The sequence below is a fragment of the Panthera pardus genome, unplaced genomic scaffold, assembly GCF_024362965.1.
Source record: "Panthera pardus isolate Hobbes unplaced genomic scaffold, ASM2436296v1 HiC_scaffold_2, whole genome shotgun sequence".
Taxonomy (NCBI): domain Eukaryota; kingdom Metazoa; phylum Chordata; class Mammalia; order Carnivora; family Felidae; genus Panthera; species Panthera pardus.
Genome location: NW_026526765.1, coordinates 50,061,409 through 50,077,750, shown reverse-complemented (window position 1 = coordinate 50,077,750; position 16,342 = coordinate 50,061,409). Strand labels below are relative to the sequence as shown.

Below are 16,342 nucleotides of genomic sequence, written 5' to 3'. Positions count from 1 at the left end.
GGCATGGGAGGTTTTTCCTGGGTCTCTCTATTCGCTGTCTGTGGACAGCGCATGCTGGTAAATATGCACTGCCTTCACTTTTGCTTCCGGCTGCAGGTACTTTTCCGAACCTTCCCTTCACCCAACCTGCCAGCTGCCAAAGGTCTGGGAGAAAATCAAGCTTGACCACATCTGGATTTCAGGTGACAAGGATTCTCAGCAATAATAAAACAAAAGAAAACAAGCCATTGTTTTAAAAGCAAGAACTACTTTTGTTTTCTTAATGAGAGGAGCCCCATTTAGCAGAGCCACAGGGGTTCTTCTTCCATTATAACTTTTTAAAACTCAAAATTGGGCACAAAGAAGGCCTACCCTAGCCTCCCAGACAAATGAGTTGCTGCTACTTCGGTTATTATAGCTTAGAACAAGACATGCAAACAGGGACCCCTCTCTCAGATTTGTTTTGTCTGGCCCTTATATCGCCTGGAAGACTGGCACATTCCGCACTTAACAACCTATATTTCTAGCTTCTCTTGAGAGGGGAGGCTCTGGCAACACTGTCCTTATGTTCTCCATGGAGTCAGTTGGCTGGAGGATAACTGAGGCTGTCCATTGTAGACAAGGGATTTACTCTTCCATTCATATAGTTTCTGGTACACTGTCTGTGGTTGTACATGCAGCTTAGTTCACACATTGATGTTACCTATTTGGAATATATTATATATTATATTGTATAGAATATATTATATGTATTATACCTACCAAGTATATTAATATATGTATAATATATATGATATATTAGATATAATATATTCCAAGCAGGTAACATCAATGTTTGAACTATATATATTATATATATAGTATATATATACTATATATTAGTGACTTAAGAAGAGGCCATAGGATATTGAAGTTGTATAGCCTGAAGTTACCAGGGCTTGACAGAATATAATATTCTCTTTCTTTTACACACTTTTTTGGGACCCTCCCTTCTGCTACATTCTCAGCTTCATCATTGCGTCAGCATATCCATCTTTACACCTCCACCTTTTATGGAGACTGATGTTTGATGTTAGCTCCCCCTATCTTCTCTCCTGCCCACCTATCCCAGTGATAGGATCTCTATTAGATGGGACAATGGATTATATTCTATTATGGATTCATCTCTTAGTACAGAGTTTCTAAGCAACCCTAGCTTTCTATTTTTCTAGGTTCAACTCTAGTAGACCAGGACCCAATGTTTTTTTAGCCACCCAAACAAATATCTGGTGACTAGCTTGAATTGGGCCTGATTAGCTTGACTTGAGTCACATGCCCATCTCTAAAGCAATCACACAGTTGGGGGGGTGTGATGTTGTGACTAGCCAGACCTGGATCATAAGCACCACTCTTGTCTAAGCTTGGAATGACTTTGTGCTGCTGAAATACAAGGACTCTTGGGTGATGGTGAGGAAGTTTTTCAAAAGGAGAATAGAGGATAGTTACCAAAATAGGGGGGAATGGATTCTGGGCAGTCAACTCCCAGACTCCCTCCACAACCTGTGAAAACCCTGGACCCATTCTACAGAAAAGTGTTACAAAAATTTGGATGCAATGTTGAGGTGTTCAAGAACTCCAGTGTATCATCCACTAGTCTCTAGGTTAATAATATCTGGACTAGATCATCTGTAAGTTCTCATTCCATTCTAGTGTTCTTTGTTTTATTAAATTTTTGACCAATTTTCATGATAACAGCTTCTTTGGAGTTTTGTTTCCAGTGTTTCAGGTTTAAGCTGTTAGAGAGTGACATGCGGTAGGGAGAGCAAGAGGGTATGACCTGTGAGCTACAAAGCACCCTCAGAAAGACTAAATTGTGTCATTGTTCGTCTACAATATTGCTTTAGTTTCATTTTCCATCAGCATCCTTATGATATCATGATAAATAGTGCTTAATAAAGTGTCAGATTCTCTTTTGCATTATGATTTTAAAATGATAAATTTCTTTTTATATTTTTATGGACTAGAACACACAGACTTATTGGATCATTATAATATAAACTGGAATAATTTGGAGCTCATAAGATTATTGTCAGTGCTCTGTGGGCATGATGCTCACTGGTCATTTTTATTTGGAGACTGATCCTGAGCTTTAAATCCAAATTAAGGAGTCACTTGTTTTTGTCTGAACTTGGCTTGTGTGACGTGTTGGAATGCAGTAATTTTTTTTTCCATGAGAGCCTTTGCTCAAATTAAATTTATTATCCCCAATGGTGTGTGAGCCGAGGATGGGATGTTGAGATTGGGCCGGGGAAAGTGTCCAGAAAAGTGAACAGACAAATGGAGTGGATTTTTAAAAGGATGATGATGATTTAAACAGGTTTCAAAAGAATTTTCATCTTTAGCAAGACTATGATTTTTCTCTTGGGACACAGCTTTTCAGCCGATGGCTTTTTTCTTTTTTTCTTTTTTATATTTTTGGTAGAAAAGTGAGATTGTTTCTTTTCTTTGAAGGAAAAATTTGTCAAATAGCTGCTTACTCTGGCAACCAGAAACTCCTTTATTTTTCTGTGGCTTGTGCTGGAGATGAGGTGGAATGGGTGAGGAGAATTCAATTGTTCTTTTCATTCAGAGGTGATTTGACATAAGTTATTGTGATGAGTTTCAGTGACACATGATTAGATGTCTAGCTCTTCTCTGCAATTCACTATTACCGATGCATAACTCCATCATTGCATTTATTACATAGTATTAACATTACTGTTGATTTTTAAAAATAAATTAGGTATTAATTCTCAAGGTTCAATGTACATGAAAATTATTTGAGTATCTTACCCCCTAACTTACTCCCACCAAGGTGAGTTTCCCAGATAATTCTGATGCAGGCCCTGGGAAGTATACTTTGGTGAACCTCCATAAGGGCAGGAACAGAGTTGTCTCTGTACTTGTGCTTAGCACATAGTGGGTGCTTAGTAAATACTTACTGAGTGAAAGATGAATGAATTTTACTGAATGAATAAATGGATGAGTTAAGGACGTACTCTGAACCAAGAAATAGCAAACCATCAAGAGCTTTAATCACTGGTTTTCAACAAAGTCATTAGAAGGTTATGTAAAATTTTGGAGGGAGAAGATACATTTCATATTATTAGTTACATGTCCTTTTGTACCTTTGGGTTATGCTTAAATGTTTTAAGAACAATGGCAAATTTAATTTAGAGATAATATTTTAAACTTTGATGTTGAGAATTGTTTTAAGTAGGAAATTGAGGACATTGATGGTGTGGAATCTGCCCAGTTGATAGTCTTTTATGAATTATGCATATGTGAAACTAATAAATGATCTACATTTTACAAAGTGTAAGATGGGTAGCTCTTAACTCTTCTCATTTGAATTAACTGGCAAATCTAGAGCATAAAGGCTTTGGCAAAGACACACATCATTTTTAGTTCTTAATTTATCCATCACAGTATGGGGGCAACGTTCCCTAGGTTCTATGCTGAGTGACATTTCAGTTTTTACAACAATCAAGTTGTTTATTTTTCTTAAAGTAATCCTACTTATAGAAAATTGAGAAAATATAGGGAAAAAGGAAAGAAGAACAAATAATCTTTGTGCTATAATTTAAAGTTACTGCCATTAATATTTACAGTCAATTTAAGTCAGATATGCATTTTCTGTTTTCTATTATGCAGCCATACTAGGTGCTGTGGAAAATAGAATGGCACTCTAAAAGTGTCTGCAGTGTTATGGAGAAGCACATGATTACTTAAGTACCTGGAATACAATACGTGAAGACCAATTGTGACAAGAACTGTAACAGAATGTTGGAGGAAGTGGTTAATTCCAGCTGGGGTATTTGGGAAGGTTTCATGGGCTCAGGGCATTTAAGCTGCTTCTGTAAGGAAAAGTAGAATTATGGGAAGCTGAGATGGTATTGAAATTAGGGAAGGCATTTCAGGCCCAGGAATGCAGCCTATGGTGAAGGCAGGAAGGAAACTTTATGTTCAGGGCACAGGGTGTAACTCAATGTGACTGAAGCAAAGAATGTTGGAGGGCCAATGTGTCTGGAAAGGTAGAATGTGGACATCTGTGGGAACTTTGAAAGATTCCCTGATCCATGGCTATTCGACCTTTCTTGGCAAATATTCAAATACCCTATTGTCATAAGAGTCAAGAAGTTTTCCTGGAAGTTTGATTTTAAGTGCTTTCCTTCTCTTTTATTTTTCTTTTGGAGGAAAACTTGAACCAAAGTAATTATGATCTTAATACAATTGGTATTAAAGGAGAATAATTGTACATGTTAGGCTTTTGAGGAATATTTGTCAGTTGAGTAAGTGAATGGTACTGAATGTTTATACTTCATAACATCTCGAAGAAAAAGTGAGTTGAGTGTCCAGAAAACCCATATGCATCAGTTACTCTGGATTTGAACTTTTTGATCTCTCTCTGACATCTGTCACCTTCACAAGGGAAATTAATATCGAAACCTTTTGAGGACTCGGGAGGAAAAGTGAAATTCTAACATCAGATTCTAAATGAATCTGCTTTAAAATTTTAAACACAGGGGTGTTAAACAGAGGGGTATTAAAAGCCTTTGATTTTCAACCTGTGGCTTTCTGTCTGCAAAAAAGACATTCAAAGATAGTGACTAGTGGGACTGGTAGCTACATAATGTATGAATAAACCCTTGAAATGGTGTTCATTGACTCCTCCCAAGAGACCCAGATTATATTGGTTTCGCTTTGGCCATCATTCTCCAAATTTGGTTTGGCTCTATTACCAGACCCACCCACTGAGTAGGCCTTCATTATAGTTAAAATCCATTTGAAATAGGCAAGAGTGGTCATGGGCAAAATTGAAACAAATTAAAATTTATAATTGGGAATATTCTAGTGACAATACCAGAAATTTTTATGTTGGCTTTATCTCTAATTTTGAATGAATCTGAAAATGGTAGTAAGAGTATAGTCAGACATAGTCAGTGATGTGTACTGCCATATAATAAAAAATATATATAACATATGAAGGACTGTAGTTTAGTGGATGTGGGCTTCAAACCCAAACTGCCTGCATTCAAATCCCAGCTGTACCACTTACTAGATAAGAAACCTTGGGCAAATTACCTAAGTATTTTATCTCAGTATCATTGAGATGAGAATAGCGATAGTACTTCATAGGGTTGTTGTGAAGAGTAAATGAATTAATACATTTAAAGCACTCAGAACAGGGCCTCCACACCTCCACATGGTATATTCATGTATTTGCTATAATAACTACTAAGTGGAGGCATTGAGGCTCCTCCTATCTCATTTTTTTTTAATTTTTTTTTAACATTTATTTATTTTTGAGACAGAGAGAGACAGAGCATGAACAGGGAGGGTCAGAGAGAGAGGGAGACACAGAATCTGAAACAGGCTCCAGGCTCCGAGCTGTCAGCACAGAGCCCAACGCGGGGCTTGAACTCACGGACCGCGAGATCATGACCTGAGCCGAAGTCGGACGCTCAACCGACTGAGCCACCCAGGCGCCCCTCCTATCTCATTTTTTATGCGTGGCTTTCTGGAGCGGGACATTGTTATTGAAGCAACGTTGCTAGTCGCATTTGCCTCTTTTCTGACCTGGAGAGGGAGTCTCACTAGGGACCCAGGATTCCAAGACCTGATGAATGTCTCAAGTCTTATCCCCTGGTCTGCAGGAGTTCTGTGCTGGGTGATTCCTTGAAGATCATGTTCCTTGTAATGAAAATGGTTTAAGACAGATATGTCTTCAGTCTGTCCCGAGCCCTGAGAAAGACAAACATACACTTGAGTTTGTTATCTACCTCATTCCTGCCAAGGGCCAGTGTTTGTACCTTAATGCACTTTTGGCGAGAAACACTTGGCACTTGAGTAATCTTTGTAAAAGAGGATCCCTGAAGATGAACACCTTCTCTACAACACACAAGCTTATAACTTGTTGGATATGTCATACTTTCTCACTTAATTTCCAGTCAAACCTTGTAGTTGGCGTTAAACTGCAGCATCCTTGCTCTCGCTTCCCTTCTCTGTGTCATTTCTAAAAAGTTTCAATTTATTCTTTCCAGATTGGTCATTGGTTATTTGTCCCCCTCTTTCCCTTTTCACTGTCTTGATCCTTTTTCCTAGCTTTCAGACTTGACTTCTAGCATAGGAGATCTATGTGTAATGAATGCTTTTTCTTAAAGCTATTTTTATTTATTTACTTATTTATTTTTTAAATGTTTGTTTGTTTTTGAGAAAGAGAGACAGAGAGAGAGAGAGAGAGAAACTGGGGGAGGGGCAGAGAGAGAAGGAGATACAGAATCAGAAGCAGGCTCCAGTCTCTGAGCTGTCAGCACAGAGCCCCACATGGCGCTCAACTCACGGACTGTGAGATCATGACCTGAGCTGAAGTTGAACACTCAACTGACTGAACCACCCAGGTGCCCCCTTAAAGCTATTTTTAAATTCTTTCATCTGCTGCTATTCTATCCCAATACCTTACATTTATTTATTTATTTATTTATTTATTTATTTATTTATTTATAAATTCTTGCCACTAATTATGTCCTTTCATCAAGGCCAAACTCTGAGGTAACAAATGCTTCTCAAGTTGATCATGTTCATCCTTTCAGGCTGAGAATACTTTCCAGAAATGCCCAAGATCTGAGGGATCTTGGCCAAAGGAAAAAGTAAACTCCTTGAAGTCAGTAGCCAGTAATACGGGCAGCCACATGCTCTCCCCCAGGGATCCCCAATATAGTGCCACAACTTGGTACCATTCCACCTTCCACTGTGGGGACAGAGAAGAGAATTTGCTTCGTCTGCAAAGAATCCCCTCAGGTTCTTGTTTCTTTCTTCCTTCCTTGCTCTCAAACAGAACTGCAGGGGTTTGAGTCAAGGCAGATACTCTCTCACTAGTGCATTTTAATATCAGAAAAGGAAAAGTGGTCAGCCTGGTGGTGAGAGACCTTTGCCCTTACACAGGTTTGGCCTCCTCAGTCTGCCCTTGTGGCATCCTTGGGATTTTGGCAGACTTATGGGTATCATATTTTCACATGGATGAACTGTACTCTACAACTTCTTCTGTGTACCAGGAACCCAGAAGTGTTGGCATTGAAAGTAGAGGTTTTTCTTTCTAGCTGTTTTGGCTCCTCTGTTTTCAAGGGAGACCTATTTTTCATGGCTGTGGCCATGGGAGTCTTGTTTACCTCTTCACGGATGATGACGATGGGACAGTGATGGCGTTTCTGAAACAGCCCCTGGCAACTTGAGAGGTCTGGGTAGGGATAGTTGCCTTCTGGTTAAACATTTTCAATTTGGGAGAATACTCGTACTCCTGGAAAGTCTTCCTTGGGTATGTCTGGGCAGTAGATTTGATCATGGAGGCAGGCAGTTCTATGCTTCGGTGTCAAAGCAGAGATGATGGGGCAGTCTAAGGAAAGGACTTCTCCAAAAAGGCCCTTTGATTCGTGAGGCATTTCCCTCTCTACCCTCCAGTTAGCGTGTGTGCGAGCAACTTGAACTTCACACAGAAGGGGCCCCACAGTTGTTTCCACACAGCTGTTTCCTGCATTGGGGGAGAGTGAGTCTCCGTGTCCTGAATCTCTTTGGCAAGGATCATCTGCCACATAACCATCTGTGGGCATAAGTCAGAGGAACTTTTGGGGAGCCTTAAGACTGCAAATGGGGGTTTTATGTCTTGGTTTAGGTGTGCCTTGATGCTTGTCTTTTCCAGCCTAGACATTATGACAGCAGCTGAAAACATCCAAACGTGATTTTTCAGAATTTGGGTGGAGGAGGTAAAAAGTCAACCTGCTCACCCTAGATCTATTGCAATGCTTTGCATAATATTTAATGATGTACAAGCTGTTGCCTAATGGTCGGTTTTACTGTGTGTGCCCTTCAGTTCTGACTAGCTGGAGTCCTCCATGATTTAAGCTGCTACCTCTCTCCTTTATGTGTCTTGGCCTTTGGGTAAAACTGCTCTAGTCATTATTGTCTCTCCTTGGTTTCTTCTTTTTTCTTTTTGTAGGTCATTCAATGAAATCTGTAGTTCTCGTCAGTTACATAGGTCTTTGCTTCTTTTCTTAACCTTAACATTCAAAGACAGAAGAATACTTTTTGTACCTGAAAATCTGAACATTCTTAGTGCTAGGCAGTGAGCAGTTGCCATAAATAAATGATGATGAAAATAATTATCTCTTTTTCTATGCCAGGTACTATTTAAACATTTCACATACGTTACTCATTTTATTCTCAATAACCCTCTAAAGCAGGTTCTGTTATTTCCCACATTTTACAGATGAGAAATTTAAGGTACAGGGAAGTTAAGTAATTTCTCTAAAGTCACACAATTAATTAAACAGTAAAGTTAGGATTATGACAAAAGCCACACAGTGGTCCTGGAGAGAAGTACTGTTATTTTCATGTTTTTGTAAGGCCACTGCAGAAATTTACCCATGGGGATCTTATCTCCAACCCAAGTTCTTGTCCAAAATTCTCTACTGTTGTCTTTATTGTAGAATGTTCTCATTTCTATCCCTTGGGAGTCCTGGATTCTGTTTAGGTGAACAGATTTACTAAAAACCCACTGAGTTCTGAGTCTTGTGTCATGTTCTGGGTATACAGAGATGGTTTTTATTATTGTTGTTATTTTACATCCTCATATAGATGGATCAAAACATGTTGGCTATGTCAAAGAATTTTCCTTTTGGGGGAGCCTAGAGGTATCTTTGGTATCCAGTACTCTGCTAGTCACATAGAAGAATTCCCAGTGTACTATCTATTGGTTGGTAAAATGTGACACAAGTAAACCATTGAATAAGCAATTTTGTTCTACAAATGTGTGCGTTCGGTTCAGTGAATGTTCAGTGATGAGCTAATGTTGTACATTAGCCTGACTGAGGAACCTAAACACAACTTTTAATAGGCTGTCACTTTTGGTTTTATGACCACCACTTTCCTAATTTTTAGTATTCTAAAAAGCTCAATGGCTCAACTGTTGAGCTCTTATTGGGTTGGCTTTTGAAAAGCTACATTATCTTGAAAAAAATCATACAACTAGAAGTCAGAACACGTGGGTTGTAGTTCCAGCTGTTGTAACTATTATAACTGTGTGGCTATTCTCACGTCTTCTGATCTCTCAATGTTTTCATATGTGCAATGAAACAGTTCAAATAAGTGATGGCTAAGGTCACTTAGAAAGTCTTGCAATTCATGGAAACAAACATATACCATAAGGAGTCTTTTGACCAATATAGGTTATGAGTTTAGTTTTGACTGTAGATAAATATCTTAATTTTGTTGAGTCTTAGTTTTCTTCCTTTTAAATAGGTTGATGATTCCTGGCATGCTTAATTTATAGGACTTCTATGAGGATTTAGTGAGATTATAGAGATGTAAGTGCTTTGAATCACATAATACACTGTATGAACATAAGATGATATTATTCATATTGAAAGTTACCAGAAAGGTGTTGGGTTTTTTGCCCCACCCTCTCCATCCCCCCCCCCCCCCCAAAAAAAAAGACTGGAGTTTAGTTCTGATTGGGCTGTTTCCTGGAGTTTCTGGAACTCCTTGGAACTCTACAGGGTCAATAGGGGCTTTGCCCTGTCTCTAGTTCATTTCCCACGGTTGGGATAAGGCTGTCACACTCTTTCTCCTGACAACACTTTATCAAACATATCCGCCACACAAAATGTGGTAATTCATGAGACAAAAGTGAGGTTTTGAGTTACAATAACCTCCTCTTTGTTAAAAGCCCCCTGAGAATCTGAGATCTTCTCCATAGGCCAGCAGACATGCATGCGTCCCCCGTTTACAAATGCCTTAAAAACAGCCTGATAAATCATCCCCAAAATGTGTGTGCTACATCTAACTCTGTCCCTCAGTGGGGATATTTTTAACTCCTACTTCTAAGTCCTCTCAGTTCCTTTAAGGAAGTGCGATCCGAAAGGGTCAGGCATTTGGCATGTACTTAGGGGAAACTTTGAAAGAATTCCTGAGGCTCCCCATGGGGTAAGGCTGGCTTTCCCCAAAAGAACAGGCCCTTCAGAGCGTCTTTGCCACATAAGGGCTTGTGTGAGGCCCCAGGCACCCGTTGATGCCGTCTCTTCCCTGCGACAGATGGCCAAGCCTTCAATTTCAGCAAGCGATCCACTGTGGAGAGGGCGGGCAGGAGATTCTGGCAGCATGCCAGGTGACAGGGCAGCTTAGGGTAACAGGGATCCGGTGTGTGCCCGGCATAGCTTTTGTGCTAACGACGGGCTGCTGACAGGCACCTCGCCCCTGCTCATCGTTAAGGCAGAAGATCCCCTGCTCCCTTGATTCTGTTTCTCTCTGGCAGAGCTAGCGTCCTGTTTGCCTGCCTTTCAAAATCCATTTTGGCACCAGATGGCCCCCCTCATGGTGGCTAGCAGTTGTCTGACTTGAAGATGCCAGAGGGTGTGCTGACAGCTTCTTCTAACACAACCTGAATCTGGCTGTCGGTCTGGGCTCAAATGTCTTAAACACACACCCGCGGCAATATTATCAGCCCTGGGGAATCAGGGGTGGGGGGCACTGGAGGGAGAATGGCGGTGATGTCTCCCTCCACAATATTTATGCTACTGGTATGGAAATAATAATACCAATACTTATTCTTATTTGTACGCTTATTGGCACAAATGCCATTGTGGTGCAATTACTGTTGATGGTATAATTAGCACTAATATCAGTACTTCACTACTCCTGTTATTACTAAAACTACTATAAGCATAATGGTTAAGGACACAGGCTCTGTCCAAATTTGAGTTCCAGACTCGCTAACCTTACGATAAGTTATTCAACTTCTCTGAACCTCAATGTGTTCATCCATAAAATGGGATTGATAGCAGAGGTTATTTAGGGGGATTGAATGGGCAAAATGTATTTGCAGTTCTCAGCACCTTGCTGAACATAAGTTAAGCACCTAATTCATGGGAGCCATTATTATTACTGGCCCCATCACCATGCTTACCATGTGTCAGGCATTATCACGGTTCATTTTTACAATTGCCTTATAAGGTAGGGACTGTCCTTATACCCAATTTATAGATAAAGGAAGTGTGGAGCAGAGAAGTTCACCTACTTATCCAAAATCACACAAGCAGTCAGTACCTGTCAAAGTTGGGACGTGAACCCCATTCTGGGTATTTCTAAAGGCTGTGGCTTTTCCTCTGTACCACACTGTTTCTCACTGTCAGTTTCGTGGCAATCAGTCCTCCCCTGAGGCTTGGCGTGGCTTTTAAATATGCCCTTCCAACCAGCTGTGCTTGAAAGAGGCAGCCAGTTTTTACATTTCAGGTGCCTTTGGCTTAAACCCCAGCAAGATGGCCGACTCTCTCTCTCCCTGAGCTTCACCATTTCAGCTTCTGAAAGCCATGTGTGATCACAGGGCCACCCAGCTCTTGCCTTCTGAGAGCTCAGAGGAAAGGACAATGCTGAGGCACTTGGGGTTATGACCACTCCCTCAAACGTCTTTCTCTTTCCAAGTCTGCCCTATTGAAAGGGGACTTGAGTAGGACCAGCTGACTGCTGGCGGGAATGACTGTGCTGTTCTTTGTACTGGGGAAGGGGTGCCAGAGCCCAATTCCATTTTACACGTTTGGACTTCAGCGGTGTTCCACGAGTCATTTATCTTGTGTGAAGTGTTGATAAACTTTGGCCTCTATGGAGAGAACCTGGAAGTAGGGGCAAATGATTATTCAGAGGTTTCCTTTTATTGATGGGTGGTTGAATGGTGCATGATGTTGAAAGCGTCGTTTCAGGAAAGTGTTTGTATTTTAAAATGTTCTTTTAGTTGACAAAGTTATCGTCACTTTTCAGAGTTACTCCCACACCATATTCTTCTGTTGCCAGATTCTAAGAAACCGGGGAGGAGAGAGATTCTTCTAGGACCTCTCTCAGTTCAGTAGTCAGAAACCAGTTAAACCTCGTGTGACTTTGTGCTATGTTCTCCTTACTGAGGACCCCTGTGTTATTTGGTTAATAGACTTTGTGCTCAGAGCTAAATTCAGACTGAGGCATCATGGGTTGATAGTTCTTCACAGACTGTGTGCATTGAGGTGGGAATTTTGTACTCCAGTGTGGGAAAAGGTGACTTGAAGTGGGAGAAAGGTGAAGAAAAGAACATGCCGGAAAAATTTAACTGACTGGCATTTTAATGCATTCTGGTGTTTGGGGGACATATTTTGGCCTGAAATCTGTAGGCCTAAAAGTAAAAGGGAATGGAGAACTTAGGGTGGCTTTTAAAATGCTTCTTTCCCCAAACATGAGCAAATGAAGAACATATAGATTGCCAGCATTAATCTCCTAATAGTACATCTTTGATTCCTGCTGTCTTTGTGTAATGGACTTTAACAACTACAATGAAAGAAATAAGTGATAAGGTCACCATCTAATTTATCATCCATAACAGGACACTTTTGAGAGTTAACGTGGGTGCCATAATATTTACAGTAATATAGCTGGTGTAAACTGGGATTGTTCCTGGGAAATTGGGACTTTTGGTCACCCTAGCAAGTAAAACCCATGAATCTCACCCTAGAACCAACTCAGGGACCAAGGTGGCAGTGAGGTTCTGATTCATTCGCAAAATAGCTTTTGTCTATAGTAGGCAGTATAAGAAAAACATATAGGAAATACTTGAGAAGTCAAAGGACTTCAGTCAGTACGTGAATCTTATCTACTTCTCGTGGGTACTACTAATTAGACGATTTTATTTGGAGATGCTGAAATAAAAAGTGTTTACCATGTCCTCATATTCATCCAGCATACATTTTGCTGGTTCATCATCTGTTAATTTACGGGGCTTAAATTACATGTTGTTGGGGACCATGAGTAATTCTCAGGCAATTACACCCAATTGGAACCTACCTTAAATTACGGTGAAGACTTTCCCTCTGTCTGAGTAAAAATACTTCCTTGGGGGCTTAATTCTTTTGTGAGATCTGTTGGCAGCACTAAAAACGTTTCTTTCACAGAACAAGTCCAGCTTGGGTACAAAACAAAGGCTAAAGTTTTAAACAAAATAGTGACTCTAACACCATTCTAAATATTTCAGAAAATCTGCGGAGAATAGAATGCACAACCCAGACGCGGCTTACTACTTTTTCTCCCCCCTTCCGTGTCAGGACTGAAATGCTAACCATGATAATTTGTTTCTCCACAGGTTCTTCTTGAAATTTTTCCTCAAATGTAACCAAAATTGCCTAAAGAATGCAGGAAATCCACGTGACATGCGGAGATTCCAGGTGGGTTTGTCTTGTCTTTCTTAAATTTCAATAATGGCATGAGTATAAGGAGAGGGTAAAAAAAAAAAAAAAAAAAAAAAAAAAAAAAAAAAAAGTCTTAGGCAGAAGAAGATATAGAGTCTAGTTATTTCCCCAGACGTAAAAAGCAGGTGAGGCTCCTGGTCCCCCAGGTCTCTGTGTTCTTGGAGTTGTTTTTATGAAGGAAGAATTGGGACCAAACCACCTGCGTTCACTGTTTGAGACAGTGATGTCCTTTGAGCTTAGTTTGGCTTCCTGAATGGACTCTTAGGCTTCAACCACTTCCGGGTAAGTGAAGTACATAGAAATGATGCATTCTTTCTAAAGTTTTACAAGTAGAAAACTCTTAAATAAGATCTTTGTTCTGTTTTAGAATTATGCCCTCTTCTTCTTTTCTTTCTCTTTGTACTCCTCTTCCAATCCTGGAAATTGTCAGCAGTAAGTGTCCATTAAAAATGGACCCTGATGCAGGTGGGCACATCTAGAGTGATATGGGTGACACTCAGTTCTGTGTCAGCAATGTCCTTCTACAGCATGTGTGAAGGTCCTCAAGCAGCAGTCAGATCTGCCACCATATGTGGGTGGTATGTTCACCTCATATAATTATACACTTACTGATGGAAGAAGATGTGAAAGTAAAGTGTTAATTTCGAAGACACAAAATGGTAGTTGGGTTTTAGGAAAGGTTGCTAAGTTCTAGATAGTGGTGCTTCTCAAACTCAGAAGTGTCAAGAATGCCCTGGGGATCTTGTTAAACTGCTAATGAGGTCTCAGGTGGGCTTGAAACTCTAAATTTCTAACAAGCTCCCAAGTGATGCTAATGCCATGGACCACACTTTAAGGAGCAAGGTTCTAGACTTGTGTTGCCTTCCATCTCATTTTATGGCTAAATCTTTGCATGATCAGTGTTAGTTTTCCTATCAGAGTGATGTAATGATATATATGTCCATATGGTCTTTCAGTGAAAACAGCATGGTGTTTAAAGTATATTCTTGGGTATAGTTCGTCAGCATGAAGTGTAGATTGACGTGCATGATCTCTGAGAGGATCTTGAAGAATTTTAGCTGTACATTCGCACATGGGAGAAAGGGATGGGATGATTCTGAGCATTGATTTTCATTATTTTATTTTATTAAAAAAATTTTTTTAACTTATTTATTTTGAGAGAGAGAGAGAGAATGAACACAAGCAGGGTGGGGCAGAGAGAGAGAGAGAGAGAGAGAGAGAGAGAATCCCAAGCAGGCTCCACACTGACAGTACAATACTGAGTTTGAACCCACAAACCATGAGATCATGACCTGAGCCAAAATCAAGAGTCCAGCACCAACTGAGCCACCTAGGTGCTCCAAGCATTGATTTTTAGATGTCAAGATCTCTTTGTCTCCAAGATGATTTTTTTTGAGAGGTGAGACTTATTAGTCTCATGAAAGAGACTAATAAGACAAATTTGGTAGAAAGAAGACATTCTCTCCCAAGATTCTGAAGAATTTTTGTAAAATCATTTTGGCCTTGCCACCTTTTGTCCTGAGAGATCTGAGGAAGAGAATGCCTGGATTCCTAGTTTCCTGGAAAATGTTTCTTTTGGCTAGTTGCTGACCCCAAGTGGGTAGACTTGGGTGCTTTGCTTCCCACACATGATTTTTTTTTTGTGTAGAGTGGGATTAGCTTTGCTGGTAAACAAAACATGTGATGTCACTAGGTGTATATTGCTCAGTGTCTTGAAACATGAGATTGGGTTTCATTATAAACTGTTTTGCAGCTTGCTTTGGCCCCAAGATGAGCCATATATCTATCTCCCTTGACCGAGCCTGGGTTATATCATAGCAAGGCATATCCAGGCACAAACCAATTCATGTTTAATAAACATGTCTAATAGACACGTGTCATGACTTACGAATATCAGGATCAACTTTCTTGTGCTTCTCAGGGCAGCAGAGTTAAAGGTAGACTTTAGTGACATTGGGGACCTAAGAGTATTATATAAGACTTCTGAGGCTTTGTTTTCCCTCATAGGACCGGCTAGTAAAATGTCTAAAGGTCTTAAATTATAAGATGTAGCTCTTATGTGGGATGAGAAACCAACTCAGTCTGTTATTTTTTATAGAGTCTAGAAAGCTTTATTTTTGCAGATAAAATAGTTGTTCTTCACTTAGTAGAAGGGCTACTGAGATGAGGGGGCATGAACTGAATTTCTGGAAAGCTTCAGTTTCCTCAACTCTAAAATGGAGTAAAAATTATCATTCTGCTTATTTTACAACATATGAGTAAAAACGTTTTGTATGCATAACTAATTTGCAAATGATAAAATGTAAATGTAAGCTTTTAGAGAAAGTACTTGTGATAAACTAAAACTGGAACATTATTTCAGTACAGGGTTTCTCAACCTAGGCACAATTGACATTTTAGACTGCATAATCCTTATGCAGTTATGGGGGAGGGGAGGTTTGTCCTGCACATTGTAGGATGTTTAACAGTTTGTTACTTGCCTCTATCCATAGAAACTCTTTCATGCCCTAGCCCAGTCATAGCAACCCCAGATGTCTCCAGACATTTGTCAGTGTTCTCTGTCAGTGAATCTCCTAGTTGAGATTCATTGGTTCAGTTCTGTACCTGATGACTTCTGACAGACTCTTCCTGGTGACAGTGCGACCATCCCAATGAGTGCTCTCTGTTACAAGGCATGAGAGCTGCCTGACACAAGGTCCATACTGTCCTTCAAATACATACGCTCTTCCCTGTGAGTCTCCAACTGTCCTCAAGTAGGTAGACTCCTCTAAATATGGGCAGCAACCTTGACCACCACAGAGTTAATTTTTGCATTGAAGAAAAGCTCTTCCCATCAGCAAGGACAAATTCCTTACTGGATCTCAGATTTAACCTGCTTTGTTCCCATCACCCACTCGTCACTTCCTGGGAGAGGATAGAGGGAGCTTGTGGCAGAACGAACACTGACTCATTTTGTTTTGTGTCTGTGTATGTTTACATGTCTCATTAATTATAATTTTTCCACAATTAGCATGTGGTCTTACACATGTTGGCACATGAGTGTTTATGCAATTAGAGAATGGAGAAATTGCCTCAATAAAATTAAAGTA

General features: G+C 40.1%; 1 protein-coding gene across 11 annotated transcripts in view; it reads left to right on the top strand.

Annotated features, from left to right (window-relative positions):
* EBF1 (EBF transcription factor 1) overlaps positions 1–16,342 on the top strand; it is a 390,438-nt gene that overhangs the window by 233,723 nt on the left and 140,373 nt on the right. For all 11 annotated transcript variants that reach the window (XM_019433724.2, XM_019433720.2, XM_019433723.2 and 8 more), the window contains exon 7: positions 13,148–13,229. In XM_019433724.2, the coding sequence (XP_019289269.1) occupies positions 13,148–13,229 (82 nt within the window). The remainder of the gene's footprint in view (positions 1–13,147; positions 13,230–16,342) is intronic.